The 20,106-nt window shown below is 34.4% G+C and overlaps 2 protein-coding genes across 2 annotated transcripts in view; one reads left to right on the top strand and one right to left on the bottom strand.

The window, feature by feature from the left end:
• LOC129272998 (protein sidekick-2-like) overlaps positions 1-20,106 on the bottom strand; it is a 59,039-nt gene that overhangs the window by 19,091 nt on the left and 19,842 nt on the right. The window lies entirely within an intron of this gene.
• Positions 8,304-17,067, top strand: LOC129272496 (putative methyltransferase DDB_G0268948). Its single transcript, XM_054909639.2, has 4 exons — positions 8,304-8,465; positions 13,593-13,753; positions 14,066-14,294; positions 16,966-17,067. The coding sequence occupies exons 1-4, from the start codon at positions 8,349-8,351 to the stop codon at positions 17,065-17,067; spliced, it is 609 nt and encodes a 202-aa protein (XP_054765614.1). The 5' UTR covers positions 8,304-8,348.

Raw genomic sequence — 20,106 nt, 5'->3', positions numbered from 1 at the left:
ATAATGGTAGTTTTCCTGTTATGGTAAATGCCATGCACGTAAATCTTCATTTGGATTTTCTTTTTACCCCTTTTAATCGTGATTGCATTTATCATTTTGGCAGAGTTATTTTCATGTTATTTGTTTCATGACAATTAAGTATGCGTGTGTAAGTTGCAAGAAACCAGTAAAATGCAACCAGAAGGCCCTTCTCTGTACAAACTGTAAAAATTGGGTTCACATTACGTGCGCCAATGTACCCCAATCTGTATACAATGATGGAAAAGAACTTTTTGAAAATTGGAGTTGTCCTATTTGTATCCTTCAAGAATTGCCCTTTTTTATGTTGATTGCGAACCAGATACCGTGGATGTTTCATTTTCGGAACACGACAACTTGTCTAATAACGAAGATAATAATTTTTGTATTTATGATAAAGGATTGTCAATATCCCATCTAAACGTCAGACGTTTACGAAACAAAAAGGAAGAAATCGTATATTTCATGAATAACAATTCAGTCGATTTATTCACTATGTCTGAGACATGGGTTGACGATACATTTACCTCAAATATATTAGACATTCCAGGTTACATTTTTGAAAGGAGAGATCGTAATGTCCACGGTGGTATGAGGCGCCGAATGTACCAATATTATATAGAACAATTATTTGTTATATAATCATTATTTATTAAATAATAACTATTATTTATATATAATTTACATTTTATTTGTAAATAACTACTATTATATAAAATATCATTTCTAATTATTTATATATAATTCCAAGTAATACTTCATTATTTGTAAATAATAATAGTTCGACATTCCATTATTTATAAATAATGATTATTTGTTTTTCATTATTTATAAATAATGATTATTTGTTTTTCATTATTTATAAATAATGATTATTTGTTTTTCATTATTTATAAATAATGATTATTTGTTTTTCATTATTTACAAATAATGATTATTTGTTTTTCATTATTTATAAATAATGATTATTTGTTTTTCATTATTTATAAAAAATTATTATTTGTTTTTCATTATTTTTCATTATTCACTCTCTCAGCTCATATGCACTTGATCGACTTCCATCGAGGATTCGGGCTAAATTCCGCCCGCCACTTCCGGGGACCAACCAACGTAGTATTTCGATGAAGAGCACTCCGTCGATTCACCGGTTGTCCCTACGATACACGCGCGCCTATGGGGATTGTGAACTGTAGGAAAAATCGTATAAAATTACACTTTTTGATATTTCTACGAAGACGAAGTTATATAGAAAATGAAGAATATTACAATCAGACCATATCCCTAGAAAATTGCTTCAAGAAATGTCATTATGAAGAGGAAATGGACAAAAATTTGTGAAGAAAAATCACGAAAAAGGAAATCGCATCATGAATATTCATATCATGGGCGGTCCCACATTTGCATGTTATAGCGAGGTTTCCATTATTTAATAAATAATGACATTATTTAATAAATAATGGCATTATTTAATAAATAATGGTTATTTGTATATAAATAATGATTATTTGTATATAATGGCAAACTGTAAAAAATTGTTTATAAATAATGATTATTTATAAATAATGGGATATTGAAACAAAATTATTATTTATAAATAATGAAGTAGATATTTCATTATTTAACAAATAATCTTTATTTATAAATAATGGAAAACTCGAACATTAAATAATGATTATTTATAAATAATGAGAATAATGGTGCACTCGAAAAAATTATTTATAAATAATGAAGTAGACGTTTTCATTATTTAACAAATAATCATTATTTATAAATAATGGAAAACTCAACAAATTATTTATAAATAATGAAAAACAAATAATCATTATTTATAAATAATGAAAAACAAATAATCATTATTTATAAATAATGAAAAACAAATAATCATTATTTATAAATAATGAAAAACAAATAATCATTATTTGTAAATAATGAAAAACAAATAATCATTAATTATAAATAATGAAAAACAAATAATCATTATTTATAAATAATGAAAAACAAATAATCATTATTTATAAATAATGAAAAACAAATAATCATTATTTATAAATAATGAAAAACAAATAATCATTATTTATAAATAATGAAAAACAAATAATCATTATTTGTAAATAATGAAAAACAAATAATCATTATTTATAAATAATGAAAAACAAATAATCATTATTTATAAATAATGAAAAACAAATAATCATTATTTATAAATAATGGAATGTCGAACTATTATTATTTACAAATAATGAAGTATTACTTGGAATTATATATAAATAATTAGAAATGATATTTTATATAATAGTAGTTATTTACAAATAAAATGTAAATTATATATAAATAATAGTTATTATTTGATAAATAATGATTATATAACAAATAATTGTTCTATATAATATTGGTACATTCGGCGCCTCATACGGTGGTGGAGTTGGATGTTATATAAAAAATAATGTAGAATATGTTAGAAGACGTGATTTTGAAAAAGGCGATTTGGAAATAATGTGGTTCGAATTGAAAATTCGATATCGACTTCCATTTTTCCTATGTGTCGTATATCGTAAACCAGATTGTTCTTTATCATTCTTTGAAAGCCTAGAAGCAAGTTTGGATCAAGTATTTTCTTTTACAAATAACGTCATTGTCCTAGGTGATTTTAACTCCAACATGTTAACCAAAAATAGCCTTTCAGATAAGGTGCATGAACTCTGTTCCACCTTTCAATTAACCCAGCTTATACAAGAGCCTACAAGAATAACTCCTTGCAGCAGTACCTTAATCGATATTATTTGTGTTTCTAGTTCAATGGTAACAAGTGTAAAGCGAGCTGGAACAATCTCATGCGGACTTAGTGACCACTCCCTAATATATTTGACCCTCGGCCTCGGTTACAATAGACCAAAAGCTAAGCCTGAAACCTTTACATTTAGATCGTTTAGAAACTTTGTCGAGGATGACTTTGTCGATGACCTTGCTAATATTCGATGGAGTGATCTATTGTCGTCAGAAGAGGACGTCGATTATAATTGGGGGAAATTCAATGAAGCTTTTAAGGTATTAGCTGATAAACACGCCCCCCATATTACAGTAAGAAAGAAATTGGGTGGGTCTCCCTGGATTACAACTGAATACCTGGCTCTATCGAGAGACCGTGATTATTACAAAAGAAAGTTTGACAAACTGAAGAAATCAATAAAAACAGGTCAGGAAATCAATGACCTTTGGGGAAAATATAAGTATTTCCGAAATAAAGTGAATATTTTAAACAAGAAGTTGAAAAGGGAATTTTATCGCAACAAAATCCAAAAATGTCAAAACAAATTACAACATTCTTGGAAAATCCTGAAAAATTTGTTGCCCAAGAAAAAGGTTTCAGTCAACCCCAATATAAATAGTGGGACTCACACGACATCTGACAAGCAAGAAATCGCAAAGTCATTCAACGAATTTTTGTTAATGTTGGTAAAAGACATAACCCTCCCGACAATCTTAATTTTAATTCAATGAATACATTATCAAAAGTCGTATCAAAATTTAGGTTTAAAAATATAGACCCGGAATTTGTAATGAAGGAACTTAAGAAAATCGATGTAAACAAAGCTGTTGGTCTGGATGATTTACATCCAAGATTATTGAAAATCGCCGCCCCTCTTATAGCTGAACCACTTTCAATAATATTTAACAAATCTTTAAGCTCAGGATGCTTCCCAAGTGATTTCAAAAGAGCAAAGATTATCCCAGTACCGAAGAGTGGTGAGTCAAGTGACATCGGCAATTATAGACCGATCTCACTTTTGTCATGTCTATCAAAAATACTTGAAAAGGCAGTGCATGCCCAACTTTACGATTATTTACAAGAATACAAACTGCTGTCACAGCGCCAATCGGGTTTTCGCCCCAAGCACTCAACCGCAACTTGTTAAATTGAAATAACTGACTACCTGTTAAATAATATTGATTGTGGCTTAATAACAGGTGCGATATTCCTTGATCTGAAAAAAGCCTTCGACGTAATATCTCACGAAATATTGTTATGAAAAATGCCATATTATGGTATAACATCGGTCGAATTAGACTGGTTCTCATCATACCTAACAGATAGACAGCAATGTGTCTCGTTTCAAGGCGTCCAGAGTGATTTTTTACAGATCTATTCAGGTGTGCCGCAAGGGTCAATTTTGGGCCCCCTGATGTTTTGTTTATTTCTAAATGATATTTGTAACTTGAAATTTAGTAATCAAATCAAGATTGCACTTTACGCTGACGACACGGCTCTGTTTTGTAAAGGAAATAATTCAAAAAGCACTCAGAAAAAATTACAAAAACATTATGATTTACTGTGCAAATGGTTTGATATAAATAATATGGAAATCAATGCAAAGAAAACCAAAGTGATGGTTTTTGGGACGAAACATAAAACTAAGAATCTAAGTATGAATATCTTTCACGGAAGAGAATACCTTGAGAATGTTTCTGATATCAAATATTTAGGGGTAACCCTTGACCAAAGTCTAAGTTGGACACCGCACATCTTTAATCTAACTAATAAAACCAACCGGGCTATTTCATGCATTAGAAGGATTAAATGTTACTTGAATCGACGCATTCTCAAGCACCTTTGCCATGCTCTTGTTCTCCCACATATAGATTATTGTTCGATTGTTTGGGGTAAGTGTAAAGAGAAAGATTTGCTCAAATTACAGAGGACGCAAAACAGATATGCTAGATTAGTCCTCAATGCAGACTATCGTACCACAAAGGATTTCCTTTTAAACAATCTTCAATGGCAAAGTATCGAAACTCGCATCAACTACCACTACTCTATTTTCGTATTCAAAATACTCAATAATCTAGCCCCACACTATTTAGAATCTTTTGCCTGTAAACGACCACTCTTTTATGTTACTCGTCATTCTACCCTAAGTCCTCTATTTATTCCGAAACCTAGGACAGAATTTAAAAAGCGATCTTTTTCTTACATCGCTCCAAATATCTATAATAATCTACCGACTCATATACGTACGGCAACTTCACTCCAAATGTTTAAAAATCAAATCAGGCCACTCTCTTTATTGTTTTAACGCATGCACTGGTCCTATTTACAATGTCTTTTGCCATGATGTTAATTTATTTTGTTTTTGTTTTGATGTTATCGAGACGTTTTTTTTCCTTTTTGGTTTTATGTATTTGTGATACTTTATGTATTTTTTGTTTGATTCATTTTACCTTTTGTTATATTATTTGTCCTTGTATGCTACCTGCTTTATGCCATTTTATATCAATAATTTTCAAAGTCTTTGAAATTGTCAATTTTATAACTTATTTATAAATTTTACTTAGTTTAATTTTAGTCACACGTTTTTAAAGTAATTTCCTTTATTTCTATGATTTTGTTCGTCTTTTAAACTGTCTTGATTTTAATCTAGGTTTTTAATTTTTGTTTTGATTCATTTAATGTGATATCATTGATATGTCATGTAATTTTGATTGTGTGTTGTATTTTACTTTATATTAATTGTATTTCATTTATTTTGTAAATCTTTCTATGTCTACAGGGCTCTTTTGTAAAGCAGGCCTTTGGGCTCTGAAAGGACTACCCTGTTTTTAAATAAAACTGAATAAATAAATAAATAAATCTTATGCCCCGTTCTCACTGTCGCGAGATCTTTTACGAAGCCCACGATCGGCTTTTCGCAACAGATCGCGATTTTTAAACAATCCATTCACTACTGGAGCCCGTCTTACAAAGAGTTGCGATTGATCCGATCAATTGCAATTATAGAAAGCCAGCAAAGTCAACATATACGATGCATGTTTGCTCAATTTTTTTTCTAGATATGAATGTATATCCATATGTTCAATGATTTCTTGAAAGTTCGGTGCACATTTCCTGTAGAAAAAATTATGACACTGATGGATTTCCAAAGAGTTACGATTGATTAGATCAATCGTAACTCTTTATAAGACGGGGTCCTGATCTGATACGATATGAAACGATCACTACGATACTACTCCACGATTTAATGAGACCAACGTTCCAATCGTGACGCAATGATCTTAATAACGGGAATTATAGGTATTAACGGCAATGGTTATTATGGATTCGAATTAAAAAAAATAGAAGCTACAGGATCCTATTGTTCACATGTGTCTGTGATATGCTGTAGGGCGATTCCACACTAGAACTTCAAAAATATCATAAATTTCAACATGCTTTCAATGAGTCATAAGTAGTGTAATATTTTACTATGATACCTAAATTTTATGAAAATTATGGGTTTTTACCAAAAGTGTAGTCAGATATAGTTTTTTTGGGGGGAAACAATGGCATTTTCAATTTTCAATAATTTTGCTAAATAAATAGTCAAGTACAAACACTGCCTGAAACGGTTATTGGTAAAGCACGAGAAGATTGAAAATATTGCGGGTCAATGGAAGAATGTATCATTGATGGTTCCAAATAATATCTACAACATTTTCATGATCCATAATAGGGGAGGCCCTGATTTTTCGGTGCCAGGTAAAAATGGCAGAGGTGAAAATTGCAGAGGTAAAAATGGCAGAAGTAAAAATGGCAGAGGTAATAATGGCAGAGGTAAAAATGGCAGAGGTAAAAATGGCAGAGGTAAAAATGGCAGAGGTAAAATGGCAGAGGTAATAATGGCAGAGGTAAAAATGGCAGAGGTAAAAATGGCAGAAGTAAAAATGGCAGAGGTAATAATGGCAGAGGTAAAAATGGCAGAGGTAAAAATGGCAGAGGTAAAAATGGCAGAGGTTAAAATGGCAGATGTAAAAATGGCAGAGGTAATAATGGCAGATGTAAAATGGCAGATGTAAAAATGGCAGAGGTAATAATGGCAGAGGTAAAATGACAGGGGTTATAATGGGAGAGGTAAAAATGACAGCTCTAGGTAAAATATGGCCAGTTGGATACAAAAAAGTACTTTTTTCTAACTGCTTCATATAACGACCTCCAGGGGGCCAGTCAAATGTATTGCTGTACACACGCGTGGCCAAATTATTTCCAAACACCCCTTAAATGAGTTTTCCCCTGTGTGCAAAATAACCCCCTACACAAGTTTTTTGCGGGCTTTATTTACACATTTTGGCCCCTAAACAGGTTGTCGCCAGAATATGACCCCGCTATATATACGCATATACTTTTGTTCGCATGTTGAATAGTTTCTTTGGAATATCAGAACTTAAAAGCAATCGGTCATGGTTATTATAATTATTATTTATTTAGAAAAAAATGAAAATTACACAAAGAAAATGTACGATTCAAGTATCAAAGAATATACAATATGAATAGAACTTGACCTCTGGAATGCCAGAGGCAGAAATAGTTAATTGAATAATTGTGGCAATACGTCTTCTGATCCACTTCCAGTGGTCATAAACATATATGATCAGAGTTGTTTTATACAGTGCGTCCCACAAAATACAAACCGAGATTAAGCGATGATTTATCATAACTTAATCATGAATGCAATAGACAAAAATGACCTATCATTGTAAAGCTAATGTCGTCCAACATAGAACATTCTCATTCTCGCATGAAATGAGTAAAACTAATTTCAAGAAATGATACCAAAAAGCCATTTGGCGGGGGGGGGGGGTGGTATCTGAATTTCAAAAAGCAAAATCACATGCTAAAAAAGTTCAATATCTGCTCTTTATTTTGATGCCTCAATGAGAGAGAATGGTAACGAAATAACAAAGTTCTGTTCCTTCGAAATAATGTTTGTATTGCCATAATTTCCTTAAACAAACGTCATTTCACCAATTTCCCAGCACGGTAGTAAACAAAAGACTTTATGCATGGCTGATCGTCAACAAAACGGAGTAAAACCTCTTCATTTTATGAAACTGTTTAAATTCAAGCCTTATTTCAAACAAACAGAACTTTGTTATTCCTTGACCATTTTCTGTAATTGAGGTATTAAATTAAAGTGCAGCTTCTGAACGTAAAAAAATGTAATTTTCGTTTTGATACCCATATACAGCCCGCCAAATGATCGGTTTCGTTTGTATTTTGTGGGACGCACTGTATAAAACAACTCTGATCATATATGTTTATGACCACTGGAAGTGGATCAGAAGACGTATTGCCACAATTATTCAGTTAACTATTTCTGCCTCTGGCATTCCAGAGGTCAAGTTCTATTCATATTGTATATTCTTTGATACCTTGTGACACTAGCTAGCTATAGTTCATTGCAAAAAATATTATTCTCGTCACTTTCGGCGCCGTGTTGTGAAAGACAATATTCTTTAATAAATGGTAGGCCCAAATGTATTTATTGTGATCGTTGTGTTATCCTTATTGTCGTAGTATCATGTCCAGTATGAGTCGTTTCTTTGAAGACAAAGATGTTGCTATCAACTATCTACAATATCGACCACATTATTCCACGGAGGTTGCTGAAATAATCGTAAACTACCTTGCTGAATATGTGAGTACAGTCAATTTTGGCTAAAGGTACCTAACTGATATAGGGTAGTATTTTTTTTCACGCACATTGCGTTCCAGCGAAGAGGAATTTCAAAGTCAAGAGCATTCATGCCGGCCAATACTGTGACAATGTGCATATCAAAAATGTAATGAGGTTTTTTTTTGTCTGATATTCAGCCTTGATACGAATAAATGGAATGAATTTTGCCTTATTTCAGGGAAACTACTTTTCTTTCAGTTGTTCTTGGGTGTCAACAGTCGCAAGTAAATTCATATGAAAAAAGGGCACAGATTCGACTTTTTTCTAAATTTTGGTAAACTGGGAACTGATCAAATGTGAATTCTGCCTCACAAACTCGGGCTTGATATCAAAACAAGTCCTCATGACTATGCTTAATGTGACAATTTTCCGGGGGCATAACAGGGGTTGGTAGCCGGGGGGGGGGATGGACAAGAGCCCAAAATATATTGTCATATGATGTGAACAGGATTTTTTTTAATGATTGTACGCCATCATTAGCACGAAGCTTTATGCAGGAGTAGCACGATGAGTAAAACAAAAATGAGCGGGCACAGCATGGTGCGTGTGGCAAAAGTTTCTTATCAAAAATCGTTAAGTGAGCGAAGCAAGCGAGAAAACGTTTTTCACATTTTCATTACAGTCTTACTTAGTGATAGATTTCTACATGATATTCAGAAAATAACATTATATATTACATTTTTTCTCCTTTTTCTTGGACTTAGAGATTTTAGAGGGCATGCCCCCACCCCTTCCAATATTGTATGACAGTACTATGAGGATGGGGTCCCTGGCTGAGATTCAGCCATTTTAATATTTAAAGATGGCCATTTTTAATCATGATTGTGCGCGAGTGTTAGTGTACGTAGCAGTAGCGTGATAGGAGAAAGATGGGACACGGCATGGAACAGTGTGGTGCGTGTCGAAAATGTTAATAAATAAAACTGCCGAGTGAGAGTAGCGATCAAGCAAAAATGTTCACTTCCTTTCATGAAAATCTAATTTTGTGATAGATTTGATATCATATTTAGAAAATGACATTACATCTGACACTCTCTTCCATTCCTTCTCTTTCTTCTCTCTTTTTTGGTTCTTGGTTGAAGTACTTTTTGGATCATGGTCCCAAACCCTTTAATCTGTATGCCAGTCAATGCGGGTGGGGTCTGGGGCTCCGTGACGGAACCCATCGAGATTCAGCCATTTTAAACACTAAAGATGGTCTTTATTTTTAATCAGATCACGGGTATAGGTTATACAAAAAATATCACTTCAACGAAGTGGAGTAATAAACCACTTTCCTTTCTTTTTCTTCTTTCCTTTATTTCTTTCCTTTTTTCCTTCCTTCCATCCTTCCTTCATTTCTTTCTTTATTTCTATATTTCTAAGAAAATAGAAAAAAAGAAAGAAAGGAAAAGAAAGAAAGGACAAAAAAAGGAAGAAAGAAAGAAAGAAAGAAAGAAAGAAGGAAGGAAGGAAGGAAAGAATGAAAGAAAGAAAGAAAGAAAATGGAATAGTAAAAAAGAAAGGAGAGGAGAAAGAAAAGGAAGGGGAAAAGAGAGGGAAAAAGGGAATTGGAGAGAGATTTAAAAAAAAGAAGGAAAGAACACACAAAAAAGAGAGGGGGTAAATGAAAGAGAAATCGAAAGAGAGGGGAGAGGAAACGAAAAGATAGAAAAGGCTGAAAAGAAACATATGACATAAAAAAATTATCTTGCTACCACATACTAAACTGGAATTTCTTTTGATTTTGTTGGAGACAACATGTATAATCTTAGGGATCGCGGGCCCATTGCCCCCCCCCCCCCCCCACCCATTTAAGGAGGAGGAGGCGAAGAAGTACACAAAAGAAGAATGAGACGATAAGATGAATGACTATTATCGAAATATTCAAAGCGAAATGACATGATCTAATACTTAAAATCGATGTAATGATTATGAGTATGATATAATTTTCAGCATCATAGATAATTATAATCGATATGGGCCTAATTATAAGAATTATATTTTAGTAGAATAACTCACGAGTGACTATGAGCGACCATCTCGTAATCAGTAGTCCTTCACGGTGCAGGTTTTGCGCCCGCCACCAGCCCTACCCCAGCTCTACCCCTCCGGATCCTGGCGACATATATTAACTGATGCATGTTGTATTTATTTATCCATGACCATATTTGGTAATTTTAGATCAAATAAATCATAATGAATAATTTCTTTGATCTAAAATGGACATTAAACCAAGTGTGAATTAGACCAAACGATCATTAGACCATATGACAATATTTGTGCAAGATTTAGACTCTATAGATAGATTAGACATAATCCTTGAGAAGTTCAAGAAAATATCTGGACTGAAAATTAATAAAAATAAAACTTTCATTTTGCCTCAAGGGCCTCCTGTTCCACCGGGGAACAGCTTTCCATTCGGTAAAAGAGTTGATATTGTGAAAATACTGGGTATTTACTTTTCACTCAATCCTGATGTCGCTGAAGAAATGAATTTCAAAGAAATTTTGAGCAAAATCAAAAAGTTATTAAATTGGTGGAAACAACGAGATCTCACTTTGATAGGAAAAAATCATTTGCTTAAAACGTATGCGTTTTCCAAATTGACTTATGTGAGCTCCCTATCTTCAGTTCCAGACTGGGTTTTCAAAGAAATTGATGATACATGTTTTGACTTTTTATGGCGGGGGAAAGACAAAATAAAAAGAAATACTTTATATCTGGATTACCGACAAGTTGGGCTAAAAATGCTCAATTTCAAACTATTTATAATGGTACAAAGAGTGATGTGGATTAAAAGATTAGTTACTGGTGACCAGAGAGCAAAGTGGAAAATATATTTTAAATTTCTCCTGAGAACATTTGGTGGTCTTTTAATATTTTACTGCAATTTTTCCCCTGATATGGTCGATGTTAAATTACCAAAACATTACCGAGAAATGTTTTGTATTTGGTCTGATATGAATATTTTTATTAAAAAAGATACAAATAGTAAAAGAAATGAAATTTTCTTTAATAATAAGTGTATTTTGAAGAAAGGAAAAACGTTTTTTTATGAAAATCTGTTCCTCAAAAATATTTTTAAATTTCATCACATTACAGATGTTAAGGGAGCACTTAAGCCGGATAATTATTTCAGATGTATGGGATTGGACGAGGAGGAAGTATCAGTTATTCAAGAAATATTTGCACATACCCCCAGAGAATGGAAAGACAGATTAAAAAGGAATACTTCAGTGGACGGCTTGAATATTGAATTTGTCTTTTATGAGAAAAAAAATCAATTCGAATCGGTTACTTCCAAAAATCTATATAGAGGGTATATAAAACAAATTGCTGAACAACCAGTTAGTTTTCATAACTTAGCATTATTATATAATCTGTCAAATAAAGAAATTGAGAAAACATTTTATCGTCCTAGATTTAGTACGTTGGATAACAAATTGAGAGAATTTCAATTTAAAATATTATACAATATCATCTTTCTGAATCATCACTTATACAGGTTTCATTTTATAGCAAGTGATAAATGTTCCTTCTGTAGAAAATACGAAGAAACATATAAGCATTTATTTTTTGAATGTGAAAAAGTAGGAGATTTGTGGGAACGGAGTAGTAATTTGTTTGGCCTTCCAATTCTCAAAAAACTAAGCTGGATGGAAATCCATATTGGTCTCGAGGAAACAACCGAAAACATACAATTACTTAATCATATCATTTTGCTGATCAAATATTTAATATATCAAGGGAGAGGGAAGGGTAAACCACCAACTCCTGAAGAGATAAAGGAAAAGTTACTTATTAGCAAAGAAGAAGAAAAGAAAATTGCATTAGAGCGTAATACGTTAACGAGACACTATAAAAAATGGGAATATTTAAAGGTTTTATAAACATTAACCAAAATAAAAAGGATGGGGAAGGGAGGGGTGCCCCTCGTCTGCCCGTGCATGGAATCGATCGGTCACTGTCGCTGTAAACTGACCTCTGTCCTGTCTGTTATTGGTTCGTGTTTTTTTTTTTTTTTTTTTTTTTTTTTTTTAATCCTTTGAATTGTTCCTGTCCTTTGCTTTTTTTTTCTTTCTCTCTCTCCGTTATGTGTATGGTGTTTTTTTTGCTGTCTATTTCTCCCGTTTGTTGTTGTTGGTGTGTTAGTTTGTTCAGCTTTGGGGTCTGATAGGGGGGGCTCATGGGACGGGAGAATGCTCATATACTTTCATTCTTTAAATTTGCGTAGTTGTTACGTCTTTGTTTTATCATTTGCTTTATAGCTGCATACATAAGTTGTTGAAATGTTATTTTTGCATGAGTTCGGATTATGTCTCTTTTCTGATACAATTTGCCTGCTATGTTTATTACACTGTTATTTAATTTGTGTATTGCACTGCTGCAATTATCATTTTGTTCTATATTTTCTTGATTATGTATGTATGAAATTTATTTGAATGAATAATAAAGATCACTACAAAACAAAAAATATGACAATTAGACGACATGAAAATTAGACCAATTGACGATTAGCCCAACTGGTCAATAGACCCGAGTTTGACTAATAGACCAAGTGGGCATTAGACCAATTGGATATTAGACCAAGTATATATTAGACTAAATGGAAATTAGACTAAATGGAAATTAGACCAAGTGGAAATTAGGCCAAATGGCCATTAGACCATATGACAATTAGACCATATGACAATTAGACTAAGTGGAAATTAGCCGAAGTGGAAATTAGACCAAATTATGTTAGACTACCTGGTAATTAGACTAAATGGTTTTAGCCCAACTGCTCACTGCTCACAATTGGATATTAGACTAACGTGGGAATTATAGACGAATTGGATATTAGACGAAATGGTTGTATACGGAATGGTTTCAGACTATGTGAAGTTGGACGAACTGATAAGTAGACCAAGTGGTATTAGACCATCCGATAATTCACCTTGTCTACATTCAAAACTCAGCATAAAAAAGTGTATTTCGTGGTGGGGTTCACTAACTTTTGAGCACAACTGTACTACCGACCATTTTCACGATTATTACCTCTGGCTCTAATGATACATAACATTTTAATTTTGAAAAACAAGAGTGTTACTTTCGTTATTTTCACAGAGAAAGAAGCCATTTGAGACTGCCCTTGATATCGGCTGTGGGTCTGGTCAATTAACACGGTCCTTGTCACCTTACTTCAATGATGTATTGGGAGTTGACATTAGTCCTGCGCAGATCGGTGTTACAAAGACAGCTCAAAACCCCCAGAATGTGTCTTTCAGGTAATTTTACATTTCGGGCGTTTATTATTTTGTCGGAGTTCGATGGTTAATGCTGTCTTTATTTTTTGCAAATTTACACCAGTATTTTAGGTAACTTTAATCATAATCACGTTTGCCTGCTGATAGTTATCAACACGGTAATTTTCATTTTTCAAACATTTATTAATGAAACAGAAATATCTTGTTAGGCATTTAGGCATGGTTTATCACCTTGTATACACTCTTTGAAAAGCTTGGTTGGAGACTGGCAAAGTATATACAAAATAGTCTCATCAAATGACAAAGGCAAAAAATTTCATATTTCTTTTTAAGTGTTGGCAAAGCAGAAGATTTACCTGTTGCCGACTCTTCATTGGATCTTATTACATCGGCCACTGCGAGCCATTACTTTGACTGGTCAATGTTTCCCAAGGAGGTTGATCGCGTCCTTAAACCTAACGGATGTCTTGCTGTCTTAGGATATGACCATCTTTACATCGACCATCCAAATGAAGCGATAAGGAAGAAACTGGAAGATTGTATTGAGTCATATTTAGACTATGTAAGTTTATTACACAATTTTGTTATTATTAACTTCAATATAGATTACACAGGTTAATAGCACTTTAAGTTCAAGTAAAACAAACAATTATTTGAAACTGGACAATTAGTATAAAAAGGCCGTGTAAGTTGCGCGTACCTTCGGATAAATTTATATGAGCAGCCGCTAGGGCCGAAATTAAACGGCCGGGTAACTGGAGTATAAGCTAGCCACCTGGCCAATTTTTATACGCCCGTCTTGACGGGACGTATTATGGTTTCACGCTCGGTGTCCGTCCATCCGTCTGTCTGTCTGTCCGTCCGTCCGTCCGTTAACTTTTCCTTGTAAACGCGATAAGTTCAGTTTAACTTAACTTAGGCTCATATAATTTGGTGTGTATGATACTAGCATGCAGGGGCGTCGATCCATTTTTCAGATTGGGGGGGGGGGCAAAATCATGAATCAACTTCCCAAAGACACACAAAACAAACAAACAAACTCACACACACATATGCCTATATAATATATGACTCATGAGATAGAGACACATATCTCACCAACAAATTAATGCGAGCGCGAAGCGCGAGCTGAAATTTCTTTATATTCTGACCTGAAAGCTTGATATTCTAAGCATTTTTGGTACTAATGATTAAGATGGGTATCTAAAAAACAATAGATGCGAGCGCGAAGTGCGAGCTGAAAATTTTGATATTTCGTTCTGAAAAAATTGAGTTTAATGGACGTTTTTAATAAAGAACAAGATATATATCCAACAAAAGATTAATGCCAATCGAAGTTGGAGTTCTTTTGAGGTCTAGAACTGAAAACGGGACATTCTATTCACCTATTTAATCATGAAAAGTATGGGTTTTTGCTACAGAAATGATGCGAGCGCCCAATCTGAAAAGCGGACATTTTGAGCACGATTTTAGATAAAGAACGAGTTGTGTATCTCAATCTCGCTTGCTGATTTCTGTGTAACATTACAATCCTATTTTATTCTTTGCACATGCGGAATTATTGGGGGGGGGGGCAAAACGATATGTTTGCCCCCCAACATCTTAAGTGGGTGGGTGATCGCCCCCCTGCCCCCCCCAGGATCGTCGCCTCTTGATTGTGAGGTCAAATGGTCAAAGGTCAAGGTCACAGTGACATATTTTCATCTTACCCTTCTGCAGTCCTTGTAAACGCGACAACTTCAGATTAACTTAACCTAGGCTCATATAATTTGGTGTGTATGATACAAGCACAGATCCCGGGAAGCCTTTAGATTTTGAGGTCAAAAGTTCAAAGGTCACGATCACAGTCACATGTTTTCATCTTACCCTTCTGAAGTACTTGTTAACATTATAACTTTAGTTTAACTTAACCTAGGCTCATATAATTTGGTGTGTATGATACTATCATCGATCCTAGCAATTCTTTTGGTTTTGAGGTCAGAAGATCAAATGTGAAGTCTCCATCTTCCACTTGTCTTGCTTGACCAATAGCTCGATTTTTCGCGTTACAGACAGGCGTATTATGTGTTCGCCGTAGCGACACTTTTGTTCTATGTTATTTTTCTATAAGAACTTACACAAAAATTGTTTGTTTTATTTATATATTTATTTATTCAAATATATTTAATCGGGATTACGAGATGAGATAAAAAACTGTTTTATATCATGGTCCTGGCATTAAAAACATAAATACATTTAAATCAATAATCTATTCAAAATGAGATAAAAATGAAAGTAATATCTGATTTATTTTTCAATTGAATATAGGAATTAAATAGAGTAACACGATGCATTTGACTTCTTGATAAGGCCTTGTCTCTTTTTTCTTTCTTCCCTTCTCTTCTTTTCTTTCATCGTTTTCTTCTCTGTTATTTTTCCTCACTACTTAATGAGGCACCCCCCATAGCGACACCCGTGGTATACGTGTGTATGGTCGTGTATTCTAATGCTGTCTTCCTATAAAGCCATGTGCAGTGCAATTGGTGCGTAAAAGTTGGGATGAGATCTACATGCTTTACCCGCGGTCCTGTTTCGGCACATTTTGGTACATTGCACATTTGGTGATCTTTATCACTAACTCTTGTGTAATTTATTGGAAGATTTGGTGGTTTTTTGAAAAAAAATGACCGGCTATTAACTACCTTACATTCCTCTAAACCAGTGGTTTAATTTTGGCCCTTACGGCTCCCCATAAAATTCTACAAGAAACTTACGCGCAACTTATACACCTTGTACACGGCCTTTCATTCTCACAAGCCAAAGTACGCGACGGCAGTTTTTATAATGCATTAGCCCATCGCAATAGTTATGATAAAATTTTCTTTCACATGATTACTACAGAATTACATAGCTTTTTATTACGTTCACATTCACATACATGTATATGTTTGTTTAACAATGTAGTTAGGCCTAGTTCATTTATACTGATTTCTTTATTCAATTAAATTCTATGTGGTCATAATTTCTTGCTATTCAATATTATTTGTTAGTGAATGAATAACACATCAAGCCGCAATAAAAGTTTTAATTTATTTTTATTTTAAAAAATACCGTAGCGTAATGAACCAAACATTTTCGAAGGAGCCAAAAAAAAAACCTCTCCCATCTGTACGCAAGCACTAGTGGCGTGAAATGATTATAATTTATGCGAAATTGCAGTCTTGGTAATCGGTTTGTACCTATATTCTGTACAGGAGAACAAAGTACGCTTGAAGGACTATACACCAATCCAGTATCAACACTTAAAAGAAGGATACAGAACTTTACAAGTTCCGTTTGATGACCAAAAACGGTAAATAAATCCTGAATATAGTGGGGTTTTTTTATTAGATGAAACGTAATCAGAGAAAACACTGAACATTTCATCAAAATCGGACAAGGATTAACAAAGTTATGACATTTTAAAGTTTTGCGTTATTTTGGCGAAACAGATGCATGTCTTCATTAATATGCGATGAGCAAGCTGATTTATTTTATTATATGAAATTATATTCATTTAAATTTTGTCCAACAAGAATGAAAAAATGGAATGACTACTGATTTGATATAAAATTATAATTATGAGACATCATCATAGACCTTCGTAGGAAAGTATGAAAAAAAATTGATTGCGCACAATGATATATTTTAGAGTAAAAGGGTCATGAGTCATCAGCCCACCTAATATTCATGACAACGTGTATATAACTGTTTTCACAAAATATTATTTTTTATCTTAAAAATTCAATTACTTTGTTATTGTTTTACTCTAGCTATATTGTAGATATGATTATTTTGAGCATGGAGTTCCCCTTTAAAAAGAAACATCGGGTGTATTTCCAAATTAGGTGGAGGAGGCGTGGTGTAGTGGTTCTGACTCTCGCCTTGTAAACAGAGGGTCGCGTGTTCGAATCCCACTGCGGTCTGGCGTCATTTATTTGGCAAGGCGTTAATCCACACTTTGCCACTCTCGACCAAGGTGCTAAATGGGTACCCGGTAGGATGTGAAAGTCATTGTAGCTTGTCCAGTACTGTGTGCGTTTACTGGCGACTGCCTGGAATATTCCCCAGGGAGTGGAGGATGTGCATACATTTAGTGCGGAACTGACTGATTGAATCCGATGACCGGGGTAATAATATATCTGTAAAGCGCTTAGACACGTCGTTCCGATGTATTAAGCGCTATAAAGCCGATTATTATTATTATTATTATTATTAAACTACTAGGGTTATGAAAAGTATGCTTTTACATTCTGATATCACTATGTTTACTGGATTATAAATGCAGGATACGCCTGGTTCATACCAACGCAAATAATACATTGATTTCAAGGGGGCTAATAATGCATTCATGATGTCACATCTTGCACCCTCCCCCCAATTGGACTGTGGAGGTTTTTCATCATGTTCGACCGAAATATTGTATCATATATTATGCTGAAATGCAAAAAAATACTTTATTTTGTCAGTGATTTTACAAACCGGCTCAAACCTAACTTTCGGTCAAATTTTCGAAAAAAAAAAGTTTTTCACTTTAATGATTTACCAAATTTCAGATAAAAATTCGTATCATTTAAAGAATGAGAGCATGCTTAAATTTCTTGCGAACTGATTTTACGAACTGGCTCAAACTATTTTTTGTGTACTAAAATCAGGCACGTGGCATGAATGATTTTACGAACTGGCTCAAACCGTGGTTTGTGCCGCTAAAAACAGTGTGCATGGTGCACGTGATTTCACGAAGTGACTCAAACCCCCTAATTTGGGTAAAAATTAGCAGCTTCTGAAATGTGTACATGCGCTTCATTTCAAATATTTAGAGAATGAATGCGAATTGCGGATAAAATTTTATATATCATAAAAGAATAGAATGTATGCCTTAAATTGGTATTAATAATTGATCTGGTTTCTTTCAAGCGTGAAGTTATGAGGGTCTGAAAAACATTCAAACTTTGAACGCGATTTTCTCGAAATCATGTTTTGGAGACCAGCCGGGGTTTGAGCCCGAGTATTTTTGTGACGTCATCACTTCAGCATCCTTCGTCGCAGCGATGCTAACAACCGCAGCGACACATAATGGCATAATTCTGGCTCCACGCACGACAGATAAAAAAAAGCTGTTTTGGGACAAACGACATAATTTGCAATTTTCCGTCAGCTCGGACGAACTACTTTTTGGGTTCACCAGTTTTCGATAAAGACCTCCCAGCTGTCACGTGACGGTAATTTTTAATACATTTGCTATGTTCTTGAATTCGTCGTGAGTCCCGGAGCAAAAACTCTCTAATGCGATGCTGCGACATATACCGATTGTAACCATAGTAAAAGTCCGTAACTCAAGGACCAATGTTTACATTGTTACGTATGATCACTGCCATTGAAGAGTGGACAGCATCCGTGAAAATCGTCCTTGAAAAGGCACCCTAAACGCGGACTCAAGGACAGGCAACTAGGACACTCTAAACGCGGATTTTTTGCAGATGTCCAAGATTTGCACACCCTAAACAGGGATTTTTGGTGTTTTGCACTATAATCGCGTTCCGCGCCTACCGCGAAAGTCTATGGAGGATCAACATGCGATCGAGCTAGCGTTCAGCGAAGGTAACACTCCATTTAAATAAAACATATTTCTGTGTGCACGGGGTCTTACTCTCATACAATGACTGGACTTTGAAGCGACGAATGGTCGCAACTGCTGCATGCAATAAACTAATGCCTGGTTAACAATTGCGCGCATTGTGGTGCCCAAGGCATTGCCCCACATCGATGCGTGCCAGTGCGGGACACTTTTATGGCACGACTTGGCCGTATCATTTCACGCATTGTCCCGACACGTTCACGTCATGTTTCCGCATTGCTTTCGCATAGTTCACATACTGTCCCGACGTGCTTTCAGCAAATATTCTCCTCACCCTATTCTGTGACGTATCTAGCGCAGATTTTGATATACCAACGTTCTGGTGTTGACCGACGCCTTCTACGTTCGTTGATTAGGACCACTTTCACTGATCACGTGGTCTGCACCCAGAGGCGTCGATCCTGGGGGGGCAGGGGGAGCGATCGCCCCACCAATGAAAATATTGGGGGGGGCAAACATATCATTTTGCCCCCCCAATAATTCCGGATATGCATTAAAAAAAAACAAGATTGTAATGTTCAGCAAGCGAGATTGAGATACACAACTCGTTCTTTATTTAAAATCGTGCTCAAAATGTCCGCTTTTCAGATTGGAATATAAAAATTTTCAGCTCGCGCTTCGCGCTCGCATCATTTCTGTAGCAAAAACCCATACTTTTCATGATTAAATTGGTGAATGTAAATGTCCCATTTTCAGTTCTAAGCCTCAAAAGAACTGC

The sequence above is a fragment of the Lytechinus pictus genome, chromosome 12, assembly GCF_037042905.1.
Source record: "Lytechinus pictus isolate F3 Inbred chromosome 12, Lp3.0, whole genome shotgun sequence".
Taxonomy (NCBI): domain Eukaryota; kingdom Metazoa; phylum Echinodermata; class Echinoidea; order Temnopleuroida; family Toxopneustidae; genus Lytechinus; species Lytechinus pictus.
The sequence above is the reverse complement of the archived record's forward strand: the minus strand, read 5'-3'. Positions and strand labels throughout refer to the sequence as shown.

What these genes read in the sequence shown, in the direction of transcription:
- LOC129272496 (XM_054909639.2), top strand. Translation starts at nt 8,349, where the DNA reads ATGTCCAGTATGAGTCGTTTCTTTGAAGACAAAGATGTTGCTATCAAC. An exon ending in TAAACTACCTTGCTGAATAT is followed by an intron (nt 8,466 to 13,592) that starts GTGAGTACAGTC and finishes TTATTTTCACAG; the next exon opens with AGAAAGAAGCCATTTGAGAC. An exon ending in CCCCAGAATGTGTCTTTCAG is followed by an intron (nt 13,754 to 14,065) that starts GTAATTTTACAT and finishes TTTCTTTTTAAG; the next exon opens with TGTTGGCAAAGCAGAAGATT.